We start from the raw sequence: 24,498 nt of genomic DNA, 5'->3' as shown, positions 1-24,498 counted from the left end.
TTTGATTATTTTTATATGTCTAACTAATTTATATATATAATTTATGTATTAATATATTTAAATTTATTTTTTAAAAAAATTAAAAAAAAATCCGGTTCAACCAGTGGTTTAACCGGTTGAACCGGTCCGACCGAAGTACAGCACAAAAACCGGGTTGATGACCGAAACGGTTTTCAAAACCTTGATAATACCTACTCAAAGTAGTTACAAAAATGTATTAACTTTTCTAAAATTTAATATTCCTATTTTACCCTTTAATTTTAAAAATTATAATTTCTTTATTATATTTTAAATATAATAATAAAAATTAATTATAATTAAATATTTATATATATTTAAATGGGTTTGATTTTATAATTTAAATAATAATAATAAATACTAAATTATTTATTTTTATTTGATTTTTAAATTTATATATATATTTTTTTATCTTGTAAACAAAAATTATATTATAAAAAATTTAAATGTGACAATTTTATATCTAATTAAATATAATAATTATTTAAAAAAACTAATAATGTTAATTAATAGATAATACTTATATATATAATTAATTTATAAAATAAAATTTTATTACATTATTAATAAATAATATTTAAAATTAATTATATAAATTAGTGATATTATTATTATTATTATTATTAATTCATATAACTTATATATAATTTATTTATGAAATTAATTTATAATTATACCATTCTAATTTAAAATACGATTTTATTAAAATTATTATTAATTAATATATAAATAAGTTTTATTTATATAATTATATAATTTATATTGTGAGGAATTATAATAGTATTATTTATTTTAAAAATACATTAATATGATAATTATATATTATTTTTTTTATTAATTTCAATATAATTAATAATACAAACTACATCTTAAATAAACATTAAGATAATAACTTATATAAATATAAGGGCAAAATGGTCTTTTATATTTCTTATTACTTTCTTATACCACAAACCAAACACAAAATAATAAAACCTATATAATTTATACATATTCTATACTCCCAACCAAACACTAATAACTTATATAATTTATATCTCCTAATACCTCCTTACAATTTATACCCCTTACAACTTATACTCTATAACTAGTACTGCATACCAAACACTACCTTATTGTACAAAAATTAATCCAATTTATATGGATTTAAATTCAGAAATTTCAATATCTTAAATGATTATTATTTAAATCTTTTAAATTAAAAGTGTAAAACAACACATTTTAAAATTTCGAGTGTAACCGAAGCCCTTAACCGAAATAGAATCTCTAAACACCTTTAATTAAGCACAACATTTTCGGCTCTATAATTCAAATCAATTCTCTATTTATTTAAAAATATTTTTTAAAATGAATCCGGGAATAAAAATATTATTAAAAAGTTAAAAAGATAAAATTACAAATAGAGGGTCGAGGCTTAGGGCATTTGTAGCAGAATCCTTAAAATGTGTTATATCTCTATTATGAAGATAAATAATATAAAAGTTGTAAAAAAAATGCTTTATCAAATTCTCTATCCTTATAATTTTTTAGGGATGATGAACAGTGAATCTTTATATTTAGAGATTACTGTAGCATCCTTAAATAATAAAATAATATATTTTCTCTTTCATGAATATTTAAATATATATGAGTAAGTAATTAAGTGGTTGAAGTAGTTGAAAAGTTGGTTGTTTTAATGAATATTTAAATAATATATGGATAAGGATAAGGAAGCTTATGTAAAATAATTTATATTTTGATTCTCTAAAATATGAATATTATTATTTTATATTATTTTTAGGGATACAAAATAGGGAAGCAGGTACAATTGCCCTTACATACAATCTCAATAATAAATTTAGTATTCATTAAAAGAAAAAATATTCTCCTCAATATTTTAGGTTTTTGTTTCTACTTATCATATTAAATTAAAATCAACAATTATCTATAATATGATACACGATCTCAGTAATATTTTTTACTTTGCTTTTAATTAACAAATTTGTATTTGAATTATTTACTGATTAATTTGTTTTCATAAAAAATATATTATATTAATAATGTAGATATTGAATAATTAGATTATAACATTCTTAAACAAAAACTTATATAATTATTTTCGGGAGAATAAATATATTTACATATTATAATATATGATTTTTTATTTTATATATAAATTATGTATAAATAAGCTTATTTCAAAAAGCAACTATATTTCTAGAAATTTATATTTTAAAATTATTTTTATTTAAAATTAAAATAATAACATATTTAAAATAATATAAAATAAAACAACATTTTTATTTATAATAGTTATAAATTTTATAAAAATAAATTATATAACATGATAATATTAATTTTATAATTATTTGTGAAACAAATATTAAAACTATAATATATAGTTTTATTTTAAATTTTAATTTTTCACCACATATATATTTTTATTTGTTTATTAGTTTTTAAAGTTTTAATAAGAGTTAATTATTTTTTAAAATAATATATATTTCTAAAATTTTATTTTATAAATTTGTGAAATTGTTTGAAAACATATTTTATATAATTATTATTTTTTAAATATGATTATTAACAAATTTCTTTTCAATAATTATTATATTAATTTTGTTTAGAAAATAGTATATTAATTTTTATTAATTCAATAATTATAATATTGTCTTATATATAAATAAAATAAATTATTATATGAATTAAGTATAAATTTTTATTTTAAAATTTTATGAAAATAAAAATTGTTATATTTTATTTAAAACATAAAAAATTTAAAAATAATAAATGTATTGTAAAATTTCTTATAAATATTTTATTTAAGATTATTTTTTAAAAACAATTATTTATTAAATATTTATATATATATATATTGTTTGTTTTAAAGTCTATATGTATATTAAATAAAAAATTGAAATAATATATTATATATTTTTAATATAATATTTATTTTTATAAATTTAATTTATTTCAATTAAAAAATATTTTATAATATTTTTATTTCGAAACTTTTCAATTATATATATTTATTGGATAATGATTAAAGTTTTAAATATATAAGAAATAAGATAATTTGTTAATATAAAATAATAATTTGTTATAATCAATAAATAATAATTTTATTATTATTGGCATGTGTTTATTTATTTTTATTTAAAAAAATAAATTTATATTATTTATTTCGAGTAATTTCCATTTTTAATTTTAATAATTTTTTATTAATTTTTTAAATATTTTATAAAACTAGTATAAAAATAAAGTTAATATATTTTTATTTAATATAATATTCTATTAGATTTTTATATATTTAATTATAATTTATATTTATAACTTTGTTTTAATAATATGATAATATTTGTATATAGATAAAAAAAATCCCGATTTATTATTAATTTTTAAGATAAAATGTATTTATTATATAGTTATAATAAAATGTAATCATTATATTATTAAATCGATAATATAAATAAAATGTATTTATTATATAGTTATATTTTAAGATTTAATTATATTGTATATTTTTTATTTTATTATTAATTTTTAATAAAATTTTATATTACTTCTAAAAAAATATTTAAAAAATAATAAATAATAAAAAGAAATCAATTAAAATTTATCATCCAACTATTCATTTTATTTACGTAAAAATATCAAATAATAATCAATTACAAAATACTAATTTATTTTCTTAACCATCTATTTTATAAATTAAACTTCTAACTATACAAAATTAAGATAATTTTAATTAATATCAAATAAAAAATTCTCTATATAATTTTAGTTTTAAAATTAATATATTTAATTATATTTTAAAATATAAAATAAAATAAATATAAGTAAATGAGATATAATATATATATATATAATATAATATTATAATATACTTATAAATTAGTTATTTTTAATTATATTATAAATATGTAAAAAAAAATAATAAATATTTTTTTATTTTTTAATAAAAAAATAATTTTTAAGAACAAAGTTTATTAAAAAAAAATATTATTTGGATAATTCTTATTTAAATTAAATTTTGTAGACATTTTTTTATATTTTATAAATTAATATAATAAGTAATATATTTTATTTTATATAATAATATATATTTATTTAAAAAATGTTATTTTTTTAAATAAATCCTAATTTTATTATTAGTTTTTTTTGTTTATTTTATATAAAATAAGAATCATATTATTAAATTAATAATAGTTTACTTTTATTTAATATAATTGTTTTGTAAATATTTTAAAATATATATTTTATATAAATATTATAATAAATATATATATATATATATATATATTCCAAATGTAGGTTTTACTTTTTTAATAAATATTATTTATAATAAATAATAAAATATATTATAACATTTCTTATTAATTTTATTTTATTTTATATAATAATATATATTTATTTAAAAAATATTGTTTTTTTAAATAAATTCTAATTTTGTTATTGGTTTTTTTTGTTTATTTTATATAAAATAAGAATCAAATTAAATAATAGTTTACTTTTATTTAATATAACTGTTTTGTAAATATTATAATAAATAAATATATATATATATATATTACAAAATGAGTTTTTACTTTTTTTAATAAATATTATTAATAATAAATAATAAAATATATTGTAACATTTCTTATTAATTTTATTTTATATAATAATATATATTTATTTAAAAAAATATTGTTTTTTTAAATAAATCCTAATTTTATTATTTGTTTTTTTTGTTTATTTTATATAAAATAAGAATCAAATTAATAATAATTTACTTTTATTTAAAATAATTGTTTTGTAAATATTTTAAAATATATTTTTTATAAATATTATAATAAATATATATATATATATTTCAAAATTAGTTTTTACTTTTTTTTAATAAATATTATTAATAATAAATAATAAAATATATTGTAACATTTCTTATTAATTTTATTTTATTTAAGGTTATTTTTTATATAACAATGTTTTTAAATTTAAGTTTTTAATATAAAAATATAAATAAAATTCTTATTATATATATATATATATATATATATATATATATATATATATATATATATATATATATATATATATATATATATATATGATAACATAATTAATTATAAAGAATAATATATCTAAAATAAAATTTGAATGAACTTTTATAATTTATAATATAAGAATAATATTAATTTAATATATATATATATATGTATAATTATAAAAAAAAGTCATTTTAACAATATTCTTTTATTATAAACAATTATTTGTATATATTGTTTAAATATAAAAAATGGAAATAATATATTATTTTACATAAATTTAATTTATTTCACTTATAAAATATTTTATAATATCTTGATTTTTAAACCCATAAAAAATATATTATATTTATATATAAAAAATAAAATTTAATTATTTATTTAGGTTTAATAAAATTAATAGTTTAATTTTATTTAATATAATTATTTTTTTTTGTAAACTTTGTAAAATATATTTTATAATTATTATATATATTCCAAAATTACTTTTTACATTATTATAAAATAAATATTATCAAACATATAATACTTTCTTATGTTTATTTATTTATATATTTATATTTTAAAAATTAAGAAAAAAATTGTATATATTTTTTTAGAGTAATTTCCATTTTATTATTATTATTTTATTAATCTTGTAATATTTTTTAAAACAAATATAGAAAAGAAGTTAATATATTTTTATTCAATATAATATTCTAATATATATTTATAAATTTAATTATAATATATATTTATAAACTTGTTTTAATAATTAAAAATATGATAAAATTTATATATATATAAAAGTCCCAATTTATTTATTAATTTTTAATAAAAATATTTATTAAATCATCAATATAAATGAATTTATTTATTATATAGGTATATATTTATAAAAAAAATTATGATTTTTAGATTTAATTATATTGGGTATTTTTTAGTTTTAACTTTATTATTAATCTATTAATAAAATTTTATACTGTGGTAAAGATTTAATAATAATGATAGATTTTAATCATAAGAATTGAAATATTGGTAGTTTATATCATATTTTATCCTGTTTAGGTTAGCATCACAAATTTTAAGATTTAATGCTTAGATATTGAGTTATAAAGGCAATGTACTTACAAAAGTTATTGTGTTTGGACATAAATTAATGCATTACATCTATAACAACTACTCAATCATGTCACATGATATATATCAATCAATGTATAATTAAATCAACTAAGAACGAAACAAACATTAAAACCCGATTTAGAAATTATTTGTCTAAATTTTAAAATTATGGATTTCATTTCTAGTTGATCATAATTGTTTCAATAAATTGAGAATAAAACTATAAAGTATAGAGAACTAATCTACAATATTAATTGAAAGAAAAAAAGAAAACAATACCCATAAATTCAGAACATTTTTACCCAAATCTAAATTATACAAGATTGAAGTAACAATTACATGAATGAAAACTTACCATTTATTTATAATGCTATATTAACTCCCTATAAGCAAACTGGAAGCAACTAACTCAACTGAAAAGTGCTAAAACAAAAATTCTTAAAATTTCAAATTTATCTTGCTTTTATTTTTTAGTTGAAATAAAAGTAATGACTATAAGATGGTGTAACTTATTTTAAATAATAATTTTAATTTTTAAAATAAATAAATGCTTGTGTGTTTCATATGAATGCTTACTCGGGCTCTATTTCAAAATGAAATAGAATTATGTCAATTTGTCATAATATCATATAAATGAAAGTGAGTCTTTACTGGACCACTTTGAAACATGTTTTTTCATTCTACTCAACAACATTATGTACATAGTTAATGTCGAGTAGGTCCATTGCTTTTTATTTAAAGTTTTCACACACTAATTAAACATCAAATATTATTATTGATATTTGGTTAATTTAAAACTATCAATAATTTAAATGTTGACATCAACGTGTTAATGACTTAATGTTATGGATAGAGAAAATTTGATATAAGTCATGTTATATTGTTATTATTTGACATGAATTAATAAAAAAATGAATTCAACATATATACAATAAACTTCAAAGTAACAAATGGACAATAACATACATCAATCATTGAAAACAATAAATTTCTTACTAATAACTTATAATTAGAGATAAATTAATTATAAAATTACTTCATTAAATTATGTATATATATATCATTATATTTATAAACTGTTATTTTTAATGTTCAAGGAGACTAACCTAATTGGTTAATCATGTTGGACTTGCGAATCAATGACTAATTAATGACCCTAGTCCTTGAGCATTGCAAATGTTACCATTTTGTTTGGTTTGTTTGTTTAAATTGTACTTTATTAAAATATAATAAACTTAGTAGAATTTACAAAAATACATTCTAAAAAAAGAAAGAATGCATTGAATTATCTATATATGGAGTTTTAACTAAACTTTTAAAAAGTTTAGGTAGTTCTATATGAATCTCCAAATTTAGAGAGAAATTAGTAAAGATTGTCAAATGAGAGCTTACAACCTAACTTATGCTTTTGTAAGTTAACCTTTAGAGAAATTTCATTATTAAGTGTGGTATTAACAATCTGTCCCTTAAAATGACTCATTATCTCGTAGTAGACCGACTTATAATGTCTAAAGAATTACATCTCTATTTTGCTTTAATTATTTCTTAAATGTTACACACACTTATTTGTTTCTGGATTTATTAAATATATTAAAATTATAAATTGATAAGAGTTATAAATAAACTTAATTATTTACTATGTTCTCGAAATCAAATCTTTGTTCTAGTAGATTGTTTTTTAAAAAATTTAGGGTACCCGATGGAGGGTCTTAGGCGACTGTCTAACTGACCTTACCCAAACTTGGCCCAAAACATGCTCTACAAACATAGCAACCCAATCAAATATGCTTGAACTTATAGTTAACCTCATTTCAGAAATAACATTACTAATTGTTATAATTCTCCTCTCACTTGAGTATGTCAAAGGCTATTATATTGTCATTATCATTCAATCACATTCATGTAATATAATCAAGTCTTTTGTTGAATTGTTTTTAGATATTTATTACTTATGGGCAAGGGTCTTAACTATTTTATATTAAGATTTGTTTAATATAAAAAACAGTATATATATATATATATATATGAAAGAAAACAAATTATTTCAAACGTGTTAAAAAAGTGTTAAAAAAATTATAATTGAAAAACATATTTACAATGAAAAGAAACTAGATAAAAAAAAATACATAATGTATTTTAGTACATAGTTTAACAAAGATTTGTTTGATGTATATATATGGGATTATTTGGAAATAATTTAATTATTTGAAACTGGATTATTTAAGATAAATAATTAAAATATTTTTTATAATTAATATTTTATAAAGTTATAAAAAGTAACTGAAAATATTATAATATTTATGTAGTTATTTGAATAACTTGATAATAAAATAAAATATTATTATTTGAATTAAAATAAATATTTTATATATATATATATATATATATATATATATATATATATATATATATATATATATATATATATATATATATATATATATATATATATATATAATATTGCAATGAGTTAATTGTATTGATTAAGAGTGTGATATGATGTTTAATCTACTCTCTATTTATAATTATATTATTCTGCAAAAAGCTAAAATATATATATATATATATATATATATATATATATATATATATATATATATATATATATATATATATATATATATATATATATATATATATATATATATCAGTGGCAGTTGGCTATATGAGATGTTGATATCATTATTAATCTTTGTTTTTATATTTTTGGACTTCATTGTAACATCTTGGAGATGGTACCGGGGTTATTTTTTTTAAAAATTATAAATTTAAAATTTTGTTGGATAAAAGAAAGAAAAAAAATTGAATTATGTAAATAAATTATTAAAATATATTTTATCTAAAAATAATTTTTTTAGTTAATTCGATAATTAAAAAAATATATAAATTGTTATTTAAAGTTCGAATTTGAGTAATTAAGATTCGAATTTTAAATTGTATCACATGAAGCTACAACTATAACAATTTTAGTCATTTAAAAATTTTCACAAACAAATAAATACTTGTATTTTTATTTTAATACAATATTTTCATTTTCTTATTCTTAACTAATTTACCCTATGTAAAACCAAAATAACACTTTCATCTATTTGGATTTTTCAATTATTCTTCTATATTATAATATTTTTAATGAATTAAAATAATATTCGACAGCTTTGAACTGAACGTGTATGTCTTGAAAAATACGAAATTTAAAATATAAATACGTTCAAATTGATAGATCATATAAAAAGTTATTAAATTTTTTTGAAAAAAATATATCTTTTTTGAAATTTCTTAAATTTGTCTTATATTACATATTTTTTGAAGTCAGTGAACAACTTTAACAAATTAAAATTCATAAATTCTAAAAATAATATTCAACTTTTAAAAATACTACTAAAACGTTTATAAATATTATTTTATTTAAATATATAATCAAATATTTAAAAAAATAAAAAAAGTAATACATTAAAATAAGATTAGGGACTGTTTTTTCATTTGAGAAAAACCTTAATTGCCTTCTTTTATAAAAAGACCGTCAAGTTCGATTCTCAAACAATTATATATATATATATATATATATATATATATATATAAAAAGTTATTTTTTCAATAATCAAATAACCTAGGATAAAAAAAAGTTTTTGAATTTATGAGTGTACATCTTACTTTGAGTTACTTTAATTCAATTTATTGGTTAAATACTTATATACTTTGATAATATTGAGTTCTAATAATAATTAATTGTTCTAAATTAACAATAATTTATTTATTAAAAATATTAATTATATCATCTTATTAAGTATATCATAGATTAATTAAAATTATAATATATCAACTAACTATATATATATATAGTCATGCATGAAATGACATTGTAATTGAATACATAATTTTCAACTAAAATCAAACTTTTAATTATAGATTTCTTATTACATGTCCCTTTCAATTATAGTTTTCTTGTCCTTTTAACTATATTAATCTATTAAAAAATATCTATTTAAATAGAATCAAGACTCCTATAGATTGTGTTAGCCACTAAAAAAATAAACCCAAATAAAAAATTATTTCATATATTATCATTCATTATGTATGCAATTAAGTTCTTAAAAGAATGTCTCACTTTGAGTTAATTAGTAATTTTTGCTTTATGTTTATAAATTTTAAATATAATAAAACTCAACCAATTAAAAGATATTGAATTATCAAAATGGGGCTTTTGATTGGTGACAAATTGAAATTACATATTTTTTTTTAATCCTCACAATTTGCGACTTCTCATCGTTAAAGTTATATATAATAAGATTTTGTATTAACGGTTTTAAACGTCGTTAACTTATTATATATATGATATTTATAAACAAATAAAAAGAAAAAGTTTATGTAACTATTTTGATTATTGAAATTCAGATTTTAACTAACGAGTTTTACAGAATAGTAATCAAAATTCTCGATTTAATAAATTTCGACATTAAAATTAGTGACAACGATCTCTTATTTATTTAATTATAAATATCAAGTAAATAATAAGTTAACGGTTTAAATTAGTTAAGACAAAATCTTATTAGATATAAATTGATCTCAATAAAAAAAAAAAAAAAAAAGTTCTCATTCCAAATAACCTACATTAAACAAGTAGTCCACAAGATTAAATCTTTACAAATTTGTGAGTTCCAATATTCATCACCCTTTAAAAAAAATATTAAAACTTTGATAGTTGAAAAAAAGAACAAATATAGAATGAAAACAGCTTTATTCTTCAATACAGAGTATGCTATATTGGTTCGTACGGTCCTCTACAATGGCTTCCATCAAAACCGCTGCAATTGACATGTGTTAATACGCCATTTGCTCTCATTTTTTCTATGGAAAAGATATTATTAGCCTGCTACCATCCTTCATAATCCCCATATAACAGAATCTCCTCCAGTCTCCCTTTTTCAACGTTCTTCATTTCCATTTCTTCTCAGGGGGAAATGACGGACACTACAGATGAAATCGCAGGGGAAATTTCATTCCAAGGATTTGAAGATGACTGTAGGTTATTGGGTAGTTTGCTAAAAGATGTCTTACAAAGAGAAGTTGGGTCTAAGTTCATGGGAAAGCTTGAAAGGATTCGAGTTCTTTCTCAGGTTCGTTTTTACCCTTTTCTTTTCGTTTTCTAATGGGTTTGATTTGATTTGATTTGATATTGGTGTTTGGTTTAGGGAGCTTGTAATGTTAGGCTAGCGGGTATAGAAGATACAGCTCAACTTCTTGAGAAACAACTTGCTTCAGAAATGTCTACAATGACACTAGATGAAGTTCTTACACTTTCTCGAGCTTTCAGTCATTATCTTAATCTAATGGGTATTGCTGAGACCCATCACAGGTCTGTAATTCTGTAATTCTGTGATCTGTATTCATTACCCAATTGCTCAAATTTAGTTATCTTGATGTTTAGGCTTAGAAAAACAAGGGGGGTTGCGCATCTATCAAAATCTTGTGATGATATATTTAATCAGCTTATACAAGGTGGAGTTTCACAAGAAAAGCTCTACAATACTGTCTGCAGTCAGGTTTGTGGTTTGTTTCTCTTCAAAATGTTTGATCTAAATTTATACATTTTGATTGATATATTCGTGTTCATGTCTTCAATAGGAAGTTGAAATTGTTCTGACTGCACACCCTACTCAAATCAACAGGCGTACATTACAGTACAAACACATCAGACTCGCGGTTTGTGTGAAGAAGAAATCTTGTATATTCTTCATTTTGAAGTGTTTTCTGAATTGGGTTCTTTTTGTTGCAGCATCTTTTGGATTATAATGACAGACCTGATCTGACTTTTGAGGATCGAGATATGTTGATTGAAGACCTGGTAACTACTTACTTGTTTAGGAAATAATTCAATCTAAAGTGTTTAATTTGATCATTTCAAAATTTTGCAGGTGAGGGAGATCACTTCAATATGGCAAACTGATGAATTGAGACGTCATAAACCTACACCTGTTGATGAAGCTAGAGCTGGTTTACATATTGTAGAACAATCCCTTTGGAAAGCAGTGCCTCTTTATTTACGTCGCGTCAGCAATGCACTTAAGAAGGTTTTTTGAAACATTTTGTTTTGTTTAAGGTTCATTTTTGTGTGTTTATTCTTGCTTTTTTGAAAACAGCATACTGGAAAACCATTACCATTGACATGCACACCAATCAAATTTGGAGCTTGGATGGGAGGTGACAGAGATGGAAATCCAAATGTTACTGCAAAGGTAAATTTCTTATACTATTTTTCAAAACAATTAAATGAAACTAACAAATGATCTTGTTTGTTCTTAGGTAACCAAGGATGTTTCGCTATTATCTAGATGGATGGCTATTGATCTATATATTCGAGAGGTCGATCATCTAAGATTTGAACTCTCGATGGATAGATGCAACGATAGGTTGTCAAGATTAGCCCAGGAAATTTCAGAAAAAGGTTTAAATTTTAATTTCTCATCTGTTTGAAAAATTGTAATAATTTTGTTGGTTTTGTGTATAATATCAGTTGCCCGTTCTTCCAGAAACTGCAGCCGCGAGTGATGATCGACACGAGAGATGGAGCCAAACGAAGCCTGGTCTTCCAACTTATCTTCCACCTAATGCTGCCATGCCTCCTTGCACAGGTTAACAATTTCATGCAGCTTGATCATTAGTTGGGTTTTCATGTCTTAAACTTAAATTGTTTTCTTGTATGAATTAGAGTTCAAGAACGAGGCATCAACTTATCCCAGGCTAGAAGTTCCTGGAACTGAATACAAGCCACATGGAATTGCGGTGAAGAAGCTCTGTTTTAATTGAAATTCATATAAATTGAAAATTGTTATCTTTCTTACTTGTTCCTTTTTCATGTTTGAATGAATTTAAGACGGACGGAAGGAGATCTCAAAAACCAGAGGCTATCCAGGAAACAAGTAAAATTGGTCGGAATAAATCTACAGATCAGTTGAATCCAAACAATGCACTTCCACCTGCATCACCCAGTGTAAAATCCAACGCTGCATCTGCTGCAGCTTCTGCGTCTTTCAATTCAACTCAACTCCAATCACAGAGGAAAGTATTTGCTGAATCTCAGATGGGTAGGACAAGTTTCCAGAAGCTTCTAGAGCCAAGCGTAGCTCTACGCCCCACATTGGTTCCTTATAGAGTTGTTCTTGGGAACATTAAAGAAACTGTAATAACTTCTTGTTTTAGATTCATTACAGAAGGAAGAGAAGTAAATTCTTGTTTTTTCCTTTTGCAGTTGATGAAAACCAGGAAGCGGTTGGAACTTCTTCTGGAGGATCTTCCTTGTGAGCAAGATTCATGGGATTACTATGAATCACCTGACCAATTTCTAGAACCACTTCTTTTATGCTATGAATCTCTGGTAAGTAAAATGAATTAACGATGAGAATTTGATGTTTATCGTCGTTAAAAGATGAAAAGCAAAATACCCATTCAAACAAACTGTAACCTTTTGTGTAGCAATCATGTGGATCTGGTGCTCTAGCTGATGGAAGGCTTGCTGATCTTATTCGACGAGTATGCACATTTGGAATGAATCTAATGAAGCTTGATTTGCGTCAGGTGCGTTTGCGTTTGAACTTTTGTTGAATTAATGTATGAACTGATCTGGTTAATTTATTGGTAGTAGGAATCAGGAAGACATGCAGAAACGATTGATTCAATTACAACATATCTGGATATGGGTGTGTATAGTGAATGGGATGAAGATAAAAAGTTGGATTTTTTGACAAGAGAACTAAAGAGCAAGCGCCCTCTTGTTCCTCCCACCATTGAGGTGTCAAATTGGTTCTTCATCAGAAACATAATCTAATTTAAAACAGATTTTTTTTCTAATCTATTATGAGTTAATATAGGTTCCTCCAGACGTTAAAGAAGTTCTTGATACGTTTCGAGTCGCTGCTGAGCTAGGAAGCGATTCGTTAGGAGCATACGTGATTTCCATGGCCTCAAATGTATGTAAATAGTGAATTTTCCTATTCAATAGAAAATTTCTTTTATTGTAAATTTGTAATGTTGTTTTCTTAAAAAAAATCACAGGCGAGCGATGTTCTTGCTGTAGAGCTTTTGCAGAAAGATGCCCGTCTTACGGTTTCAGGGGAGCTAAGCAAGCCATGCCCGGGTGGCACGTAAGAAAGTTGACACTAAATTGAACATGAACCTATAAATTAAAAAATGTAGCTAAAGATATCATTTCTAATGACAATGTGATTAGATTACGGGTGGTTCCATTGTTTGAAACGGTGAAAGACTTACAGGCAGCTGGTCCGGCTATTCGAAAATTGTTGTCGATTGAATGGTACCGAGATCACGTCATTAAAAACCACAATGCACATCAAGAGGTAGTCTTATCAGTTATCAACCATAGGAAATACTAAACTTTTGTTAAGACTTGATGTTTTTTTGTTTATTAAAAGGTGATGGTTGGATATTCTGATTCTGGGAAAGATGCTGGTCGGTTTACAGCTGCATGGGAACTTTACAAAGCTCAGGAAGATGTCGTAGCGGCTTGCAATGAGTTTGGAATCAAGGTTACTCTGTTTCATGGTCGAGGCGGGAGTATAGGCCGAGGTGGAGGACCTACATATCTCGCCATTCAATCTCAGCCTCCCGGTTCTGTAATGGTAAAGTTTCGATTCCCTACTGCATTTCTAGAAAAAAAAACGAAGAATTCTCTTCTAACCGATACAAAATTACATGCAGGGAACATTACGGTCAACCGAACAAGGAGAAATGGTGCAAGCAAAATTCGGGCTACCTCAAACTGCGGTTCGTCAACTAGAAATCTACACAACCGCAGTCCTTTTAGCTACTCTCCGCCCTCCCCAGCAGCCACGAGAGGCAAAATGGAGAACTATAATGGACGATATCTCAAAAGTAAGCTGCCAGAGCTATCGTAGCGTAGTCTACGAGAATCCCGAGTTCATCACCTATTTCAACGAAGCCACTCCACAAGCCGAGCTCGGATTCCTAAACATTGGTTCCCGCCCAACTAGAAGGAAGAGCTCTGGAGGGATAGGTAGTCTACGCGCCATCCCATGGGTGTTCGCGTGGACTCAAACTAGATTCGTTCTTCCTGCATGGCTCGGAGTTGGAGCCGGGCTGAAAAGTGTTTGTGATAAGGGAAACACCGAAGAACTAAAGGCAATGTATAAAGAGTGGCCTTTCTTTCAATGTACAGTTGATCTAATCGAGATGATATTAGGGAAAGCTGACCCGAATATAGCTAAGCATTACGACGAAGTCTTGGTTTCAGAGAGTAGGCAAAAAATCGGTGATGATTTGAGGAATGAGCTTTTATCGACTCAAAAAACGGTTCTGGCTATAACGGGTCATGAGAAGCTTCTTAAGAACAATAAAAGCTTGCGAAGGCTGATTGAGAGTCGGCTTCCTTATTTGAACCCGATAAATATGTTGCAAGTTGAAATATTGAGAAGGTTAAGACGCGACGAGGATAATGTGAAGCTGAGGGATACTCTATTGATTTCGATTAATGGGATTGCTGCTGGAATGAGGAATACTGGTTGAGATAACAAAGATAGTTCATAAACTAAACTTTTTAGTATATAGATATTATGTGTTTGTATAATAATGGTTTGTTTTGTTTGGTAGCTGCAATTGATAATGGAAAGCTGCTTAAACTTAGCTGAAATGAAGAATGGTTGTCTAATTGTCATGTATTCATGACAATAGATATATGTATCTTCTTATTATCTAGCTAGTTAATTGTCAAATATTCCTCATTGATTAATGTTTTTGTTTCATTATATGATGATCTTATTGATAGTGTTACATGTTACATGAAAAGATATTAAAATCTGAGACTAATTAGAATTACGAAAAGTTACACTTTTGATATAAGTTCTCTCGTAAATTCAATTATCGTGAAACATTTTATTTAGAAAGAATTTCTCGTAAAATAATCCAATTAAACATTTGTCACATCCTTACAACTCTCATTTCAAACTCGAAATCAATAATATTATTCTAATTACCTTCTCTTATCTTATGACAATGGGATGGATCAATCAACATGACATATAAACATACATCTAGATGAATATATTCTTTTGGAATAAGCATCTATGAAAAAGAAATTACTAATGGGGTTGGAGTTCAATTATTCGTTAAATGGATGGATTGACAGTTTCTTTTGTCATATGGTCCAACAAATGATTCTAATATTCCTCTTAATCATGCCTATAAATCAAGCCAATATGTTCATAGTTCCTTAAGACCGCCACAAGTTCTAAACATTTTCATCATTTTCTTAGTTCAAAGAATTATATACTCTTAATTTGATGGCCTCAATGAAGGCGGAGAAACCCCTCGGCTCCAAACCTGGCGCCACCGCCTCAGTCAAAAAGGAGCTTTCCAAGGCTCCCGGAGCCAAGAAGATCGAGCAAAAGCTTCAAGAGCTCAAAAAGAAGGTTTAACTATATATATGTTCATTCTTCTATCAACATGTTTTTTTAAGGAAAAAAACTTTTTAGTTACCATTTCATTGTAACGGTTTGAGTTTTATTTTTCAAATTATTATCGACAGGTATCGGGTACAACTACAAGGTCAGCAGCTGCAAAGAAGAAATGAAAGATTGTATTTTGGATTTTATTTTATTAGTGCCATGATATATGCTTGTTGTGTGTGGCCTCTATGTCTAATCTCTATGCATGTGTGCAAACCCTTCTAGGGTTTAATTTCCTGTTGAAATAAAAAGTGTTTTCCAAACTTCTATAGTGGCAAAAATTGAATATTTTCAAATTGACATGTTTTTATCACATTCTCATGCATAAAATGAGGTTAAAAATTAGGCTTGGAAATGAAAAAAAATATATATAAAGAAAATTAATTTTTTAAAACGAATCATTTAATAATAAAAAACGTTTAAGTACAACGACAAAACAAATAAGATAAAAAAATAAATTAAACTCATAAATACAATTAATTGGCTCGAGAGCAATAAATCTCTACACAAATCTAATGATCTCCGACATCGATATAATAATAACATTATGGATAATTTTAACGGTTTACTCTAGTTATTAAATGTTCTCCAATATCTTTTCAAACAAAAAAAATATAATGACACATCTTTTTAGTCGTCATGATTAATGTCTATCAACCGCCATCAACTGTCTCCAGCATAACTCATTAGATTATGTTCAAATTTCACAAAAAAGACTATTAACTAAAGAGATTCGTTGATAATCAATATTCAACAATGACAAAAATCATTACGAAACGATCACTATGGATTCCGTAGGAAAATTATTAGCCACGGAAAATTCTCAAAAACAAATTTTTGTTTAAACCATCACTAATGTTTTCACTGACGTTACTTATTTGTCGTTGAATATTTAGCGACTGTCTATATCCTTCTAAGAATATAGAAAGAGATTTTATTGAATTTCTTAATTAAATGATGCACGTCTCTTGTATAAATTAAACTTATAAAAAACTAATATAATATAATATCGATATTTTCTATCTTTATATTATATTTTTAATATATTATATTGATTATATTTATTAATCCTCGTACTTTTCAAGTTTCAAGGAGTTGTTCTTTAATTTGTCATGAGTTGATCTACCACTACATCAATTGTGTGACTTACCATGAATCAAGAATATCCTACTAAATTTGATTAAGTTTGTTTTAAAATTGTCAAAATGAACCTATAGCATAAAAAATTTCACATAAAAAAAACGTTCCTATTTAAATAAAGATATGATAGTTGATGATAATATTTAGGAAAATCTCGAATAGGTTCAAAATGATGACAGAATGAAAGCTTGAAACTGTATATATATATAATATATATATATATATATATATATATATATCAGAACCTTATTGGAATTGTATACAATCTATTAACAAATAAATCAATCATCCTCTAATTAATAAAGAAGAAGGATAAGAAGATATCTTATCCGATGGTTATAATGAAAGCAGCAATTGCAACTGCAACCTTCAACCATATCCTGAATTTATCACCCTGTTCTTGAAATGAACTCCCTCCATTCTAAAACCCATAGAAAGAATGATTGTCAGTGATCAATTGTGATTATATTCTCTTAGCATGGTTTAGTAAAGCAATTTAAATGTAAAATTATTGAGAGAAAGTATATACCAAATTCGAAGATGGTGAAGGTGCCGGTGTGTCGTCATCGGAGACCGTAATCGCCGGAGGTGCCGGAGGACTTGGAGGTGTGGGTGCCGGTGCTGGAGCATGATGTCTCCGGTGCTTATGCTTCCTCTTTTTCTTGTGTTTCCCGGGAGCTGGAGCTGGAACTGGAACCGGAGGAAGGAGGAATGGTGCCGGTGCTGGAGCTGAGATTGGTGGCAATGGGACCGGAGCAGGGGATTCTTGTGTCGGCGGGAGAGCCGGAGGGAGGACCGGAGGTGGCGGAGAGATTATGGGTGATGGTGGTAATGCTGGTGGCGGAGTTTGAGGTGGAGGAGAAGGTGGTGAGGAAATTGGTGTTGAAGATGATGGTGATGATATCGGAATTGGAGTATTACTAGCAATTTGTGGTGCGATTGAAGGCGGATTTGGTGTTGGTAAGGCGGAAGGGGTGGTGGCCGGAGGTTTGTTTGGTGTTGGTAAGGTGGAAGGGGAGGCGGCCGGAGGTTGAGCAAGGGAGAGGCTGAGGTAGGTGAGAAAGCATAGCCATAAGAAGGGAGAATAAGCCATTGTAATTGGGATTTGATTGAGGGAAATTGTGGTTTTTTTATAGTGTGTGAATTTTAATTAAAATGTAGTTCTCAAATGGGATTTGGTTTTTAATCTTATGGGGTAGGTGTAGTTTCCTTAGTTTTCATTTGGATTGTTTAGGATTTGAGTTAAGTTTAGTTTAGTATAGTGAAAGCAATGTTTTTTTCCAGTCATATGTTGCTTTCATTTGATACCTATTATCTGACGGTAGACCATAATATTTGGTCAATTGTTCACATCATTTAGATGGAGAGATTTGGCTGAAATTGGTTGAATCATTTAGATTGAGAGATTGGCTGAAATTGGTTGAATTTTGAAGTACATTTTAAAGTTGTCGAGGTTTATGAACAAATAATAAGATCCTATACATTTGTGATTAATAAGTTGTTTTTGTGTAGTTAAAATCTTGACTTTTAAAATCTTACGATTTTACGATTTCAAATCAGGTTAACGAGTTTGGTTTTAATTAAACTCTTAAATAAGTAAACTTTTACGATTTTAAATTTACGATAATAAGATTTTACGAGTTTATAAATAATTTCGATTTTACGATTTTATACGATTTTACTTTTAAAATAAATTATATTTAAAAATTAATAAATAATGTTATTCTTTATTAAATTAATATAATTAATTTTGTAATTATAATTTTTTTATAGTGTTATTTATTTATTGTTAATTTTTAATTAATTTTATATTTATATATATATATTTTTTTTTAAATTGTTAAATATAAAAAATTTAATTATATATAAAAATAATAATAATATATAACTATTATTTTTTCAAATTAAATTCTTACGATTTCATGTAAATTCTAAATTTTACGAGTTTACAACTAAATAACGATTTTACGTAAACTCTCGATTTTGACAACCTGTCTTAAAATTCAAATATTTAATTCATAGATAAAATAAAAAAAATAAGTAATATAGGAGTTCTGATTTCTTATGAAATTGTATACTTAATCTTTGAAAAGATGTTGGTTACTAGTTGACTATGAAATGATTTAATTCATTAATTATATATTTTCTTTGAAATGAATTTTTTATTTATTTTAATGTTTATCACCTTCATTTTTTTTTTCTTGCAATATGGTTCCTCAAATATTAACATATATACGATGAGAAAATAGATTACTACTTTCAAATATTAAGTTAGTTGTGCATGTTTATGTTTATGTACCTCCAAATGGAAAGAAACAATTTTCATTATCACATTTATCTCAAATCATTTGTCTATTATATTATTCTTGTTTATGAGAATATATTGCGTGTGCAAGCCATAAAATTAACGCATTAACCAAAAAAAAAAATTATTCGAAAAAATGGAAAGTGTATCACTTACAACACTCATAACTTTGCGATATCATCAACGAAATTAACTGTCCAAATATTTTGTATAAGAAAATTTTTAACTCTTTTGTTCTTACAAAAAAAAAAATAATGTTTCTCTTCTCTAGTTTAGTCTCCATTAAAAATATAGATTCTACATTGGAATTGAAATAATTATTTAATTTCTATAAGAAATGGGCCTAGGAGAGCCCAATCTTCAGGTTCGGCCTGGGCACAAAGACTACACTCACTAGCCCGTTGAAAGATTCTCTATTTTTTTAAATTAAATGGCCAAATCATTCTTATTTACTTAGAGATAATAAGTTCTATATACTAACCCTTACTAAACTCTTTATTAAGTCTTTGCATTTTTTTTCGAGATTTTTAAAAGGAAATGAAAACGATAAAGTTGTTGTAATATACTAAAATGTTGTCGAGAAGCATTAGGAAGTGTGTTTACATGATGCGTTTGCAATAGAAATAGATAACTGTTTAGTGCCTAATATATATTTAGGAATCGCCTACGATGTTTGGTCGAGAAAGAGTGAATTTTAGTGGTCCAATTTAGGTCAACAGGGACGTTTTATAAAGAGAAGGTGAAAGTTTTGATTGATCATGTGGGTTTCTAATCCTAAATCTCAATTGTTAGGGCTCCCATATTCCTAAGTTCAATTAAATTTAACAAAACATATTACTTGAAAACCTAAGTTTCATATCATGCCAAATCATGCAATACCTATAGGGATTTCATGAGTAATGTCCTCTAAATATAATATTGTGAAGTGTAACGAAAGATTAAATGGTTTATACAAAGATTAAATACATATTTTAATAACTTTTGAGAATGTAATCTTATTTGTAGAAAGAAAATAAGGTTAATATAAACATAAACTTAATATAAATATTTTACAAAGCTAAATAGATTGTCTCTAATGAATTACAAAGTTAATCCATTTCATTTATATAATAGTCACTTGACTTCCTTAACATCCTCGCAATGAAATCTCTACAAACCAGCCATATGCAACTATACAAGTAGAAACTCGATAAATGAATAACCTCGTTTAATAAATAATTTTTTTCGGTTCCAACTTGGGCTTAACGAATAACTTCGCTTAATGCATTAACGAATAAATACAAAATACAAATGAAGTCTGTGTAGGCCCTATTTAAATATAAATGCATAATCACTATATTTCAAATAATATATTTTATGATATTATGCACTTTATCTACTCTATGTATATATGTACAACTAATCTAAAATTTTAAAAATATAAATGTAATTAAAGTTTGCATAAAAGTTATAATTAAATGAGTTTCATATACATTTGAACTTAATATATACAAAATGATATAATTACAGAAAATATATATATAAAAATATCATCTAAATGAATTATTATTCATTTATCGATAAATAAATATTATATTCATTATATATTGTGGGTTGTTTCAAATTTCACCCTCATTGAATCCCATTACTTTCTTTTTGCTATAAGATCCTACTAACCTATTAGGTTTAAGGTTATTTGTTTTGAGTTTTTGATAGATGTGGTCATTTAAGAAAATATATTAAGAACAAACAAATGTTTGAATGTCAAGATATGAGTCATGTCCTTGATTTACAAGTTTTCTTTCTCCCTTCCTCTTGTTGTAATCATAATTTATACTGCATTTGTCTACATATATAACTTTTTAAATGAAAATAAAAAAAAAACTAAGGAATTTAACTATCCTAATAATTTATGGTTGTGACCCCACAATTTAATCCGGCATTCTTAATAGAATTCGAATATTAAATTATCTTTAGTCGCTTAATCTCATTTAAAACATGTTAGACAATTATAAATAACACAATAATAAAACGTGAATTGAAATAGATATATAAAGAACGAATCATAAAAAAGAATGACAAAATAAACTACTTTAAAAAAACTCATGCTTAGTTCGTGAAACCAAACAATTTAACAGTATGTCTACCTAATACTTTTATATGAATTATATCATCTTTCTAATGTAAGAAAAGGGACAGTTGAGTCTATGTACCTAATTTTGTTTTTAATATTTATTAATTTCTTAAAGGAGACTAAAACAAATTTTCTGCAAACAAACATAAAACCTAGCTAGTGACCCAATGTTGATCAACTATCACAATGGACTTAATTAAATGGTTAGGCAGAACTAAATATGATAATCCAAATTAACAAACTTTGACATTTGTAGACCAAGGAAAACTTATAAAAAAAAATTGATGTAATATGATATAAATTAGAGTCTTTTAAATCTCACTACAAAAATATTACAAAAAAATGAGATAAAAAAACCAATGAAAACAACACGACACAAAAATGTTCATCGATGGACAATTACTTTAACGAGTAAGGTGATTCTCGATAAGATCAATGAATTCTCTGACCGTCTCAACCGGTTTATCTAATGAAATATTTTTAATTTTTATAATAATAGAATTGTGAAGTAAACGCTCCGTAAGACAATTAATATTCATTGAATATATATTTTATGATTTCTTTCAAGTCAAATGGTTCATCTTGTTACATCAAGATGAATTAGTTAAGGTAAAACAGTTTAGACGAACAGATCATCAAGGGCAAGGGAAGGGAAAATGCAAATGAGGCATTTGATCTTCAAATAAATGTATAATCCTAAGCTTTAAGGAATTATAAGCACTTATCAAAATAATATTCTGTAAATAATAAATGAAAACATTAATATTAAGATATTAATTGATCAATTTATATTTTTTTTATGAAATGATGGTTTAAATAACTTTAGATTCTACTGTTTTTGTTTGAAATTAGAGTAGATTAAGTTGGACTAAACTTTTTTAAATGTAAGCCAACAAAATACAAACTATAAATAAATATGAGGAAAAGTAACCCAACCTCTATTATTAGGGAAGAAAAGTCATATATAAATAAGAGAAAACTCAAAATTCTGATATGTTAGCTAATAATTATGTGTTAGGTAGTATCTTTAGTTAGTTAAGTGAGAATCATTACTTTTTTCACATATGAATTTAGTACTAATTAAGAAGACTATCGATATTCTAACCTAAACTCGTAACCCTTATTTAAATCATAACGTTAACATTTATTAGAAATTAAACCCCAAATCTCTAATTTATTAAGTGTAACCTCAACAAAAAAAAAAATATATTAAACATTAAAAAAACTATTACATGTGCTTTGCTAAGGTCCTTACAAAAATATTTTCTTACAAATTTCCAATTTAAATGAACATAATGACAAGTAATATATACATATCTAATTTGTCCCAAAACTTGAATCTCATAAATTAAATATTTCATAAACAACCAAAAATATATTACTTGATTTAGATACTTATTTGGGCTATGATCAAAATGATGAATATAATATTCTTATTTAAATTAAATAAAGTTACTTAAATAATAGTTAATGTAATATATATATTATAAAAATAGAAGATGGTGAATATAATATTCTTTAAATAGATGATACAACAACTATAATCAAACTTAATATATATTAAATCTCCACCATACATATTATAATCAACTTAAAATATTAAAAAAACAAAAAAAGTGCCACATGGATAAAACTATATTCCACTTAAAACACAATTATTTAACCACTAATCAAACCCTAAATTATCAGCCACCCTTAGAATAAACCAAATGAGTTGAAAGTCCAACACCTTTAAAACCATTAAAATTCGATCCAGAAGCCGACGAATAAGCCCCGATATTAGGGAACACCATCCAATCTCCGATCTCCATCTCCGGCAGCTCATAACCTTCCACCACCGTATCAAGTGCATCACAAGTCGGGCCAAAAACAGTCGACCCATATGTCATTGACCCGAACCCATTTACATTCTCCGGATCCGACTCAACCATAAATGCCTTCACCGTAATAACCGCATGATCATATTGTATACAATTAAACGACCCGTAAAGCCCGTCGTTTATATAATACTCTCTTAACTCCCCTCTCACACGTTTCCCAATAACATTCGCCGCCAATGTAAACGGGTGCTCCGCAAAGTACCGACCCGGTTCGGCAATTATTTCAAGATCCGGTTCGTCTTTGAAATAGGTTTGGATAGCAAAGTTCACAGCTTCGGCTGCTTCTATGAATTGTGAACCGGCTGTGAATCCGCCGCCAATGTTTAAAACCCGCATCCTTGGAAACCCTAGTTTTGGTCGCCGTGTCGAATACGTCTCGAGCGGCTGAGATAGCCGAGTGGTACGATCGGCAGTCTGCGTCGCCGCTGCCTATATGAAACGAGACGCCGACCACGTC

General features: G+C 24.8%; 3 protein-coding genes and 1 long non-coding RNA gene across 4 annotated transcripts; 2 read left to right on the top strand and 2 right to left on the bottom strand.

Annotated features, from left to right (window-relative positions):
- Positions 1-10,898: 10,898 nt before the first annotated feature.
- On the top strand, positions 10,899-15,932 carry LOC124917949 (phosphoenolpyruvate carboxylase 4-like). Its single transcript, XM_047458215.1, has 19 exons — positions 10,899-11,242; positions 11,318-11,481; positions 11,554-11,668; positions 11,751-11,828; positions 11,902-11,970; positions 12,041-12,196; positions 12,266-12,361; positions 12,429-12,570; positions 12,656-12,757; positions 12,835-12,908; positions 13,000-13,305; positions 13,375-13,500; positions 13,599-13,700; positions 13,768-13,914; positions 13,994-14,092; positions 14,178-14,266; positions 14,353-14,479; positions 14,555-14,761; positions 14,841-15,932. Exons 1-19 carry the CDS (start codon positions 11,087-11,089, stop codon positions 15,663-15,665), a joined length of 3,180 nt encoding a protein of 1,059 aa, XP_047314171.1. The 5' UTR covers positions 10,899-11,086; the 3' UTR covers positions 15,666-15,932.
- A 452-nt stretch (positions 15,933-16,384) lies between these two features.
- Positions 16,385-16,869, top strand: LOC124917952. Its single transcript, XR_007097287.1, has 2 exons — positions 16,385-16,567; positions 16,684-16,869. It is a non-coding gene; the product is annotated as an uncharacterized LOC124917952 (long non-coding RNA).
- A 1,100-nt stretch (positions 16,870-17,969) lies between these two features.
- Positions 17,970-18,857, bottom strand: LOC124917951 (lysine-rich arabinogalactan protein 19-like). Its single transcript, XM_047458216.1, has 2 exons — positions 18,273-18,857; positions 17,970-18,164 (listed from the first exon to the last, which is right to left on the bottom strand). The coding sequence occupies exons 1-2, from the start codon at positions 18,834-18,836 to the stop codon at positions 18,069-18,071; spliced, it is 660 nt and encodes a 219-aa protein (XP_047314172.1). The 5' UTR covers positions 18,837-18,857; the 3' UTR covers positions 17,970-18,068.
- Positions 18,858-23,846: 4,989 nt separating this feature from the next.
- LOC124917947 (ornithine decarboxylase-like) lies at positions 23,847-24,495 on the bottom strand (the record flags this gene model as incomplete). Its single annotated transcript, XM_047458213.1, is given in 2 exon segments — positions 23,847-24,395; positions 24,397-24,495. Coding segments are annotated over 2 exon segments (648 nt in total), but the record flags the coding sequence as incomplete, so codon positions are not given.
- Positions 24,496-24,498: the final 3 nt, after the last annotated feature.

The sequence above is a fragment of the Impatiens glandulifera genome, unplaced genomic scaffold (genome assembly GCF_907164915.1).
Source record: "Impatiens glandulifera unplaced genomic scaffold, dImpGla2.1, whole genome shotgun sequence".
NCBI classification, from domain to species: Eukaryota; Viridiplantae; Streptophyta; class Magnoliopsida; order Ericales; family Balsaminaceae; genus Impatiens; species Impatiens glandulifera.
The sequence above is the reverse complement of the archived record's forward strand: the minus strand, read 5'-3'. Positions and strand labels throughout refer to the sequence as shown.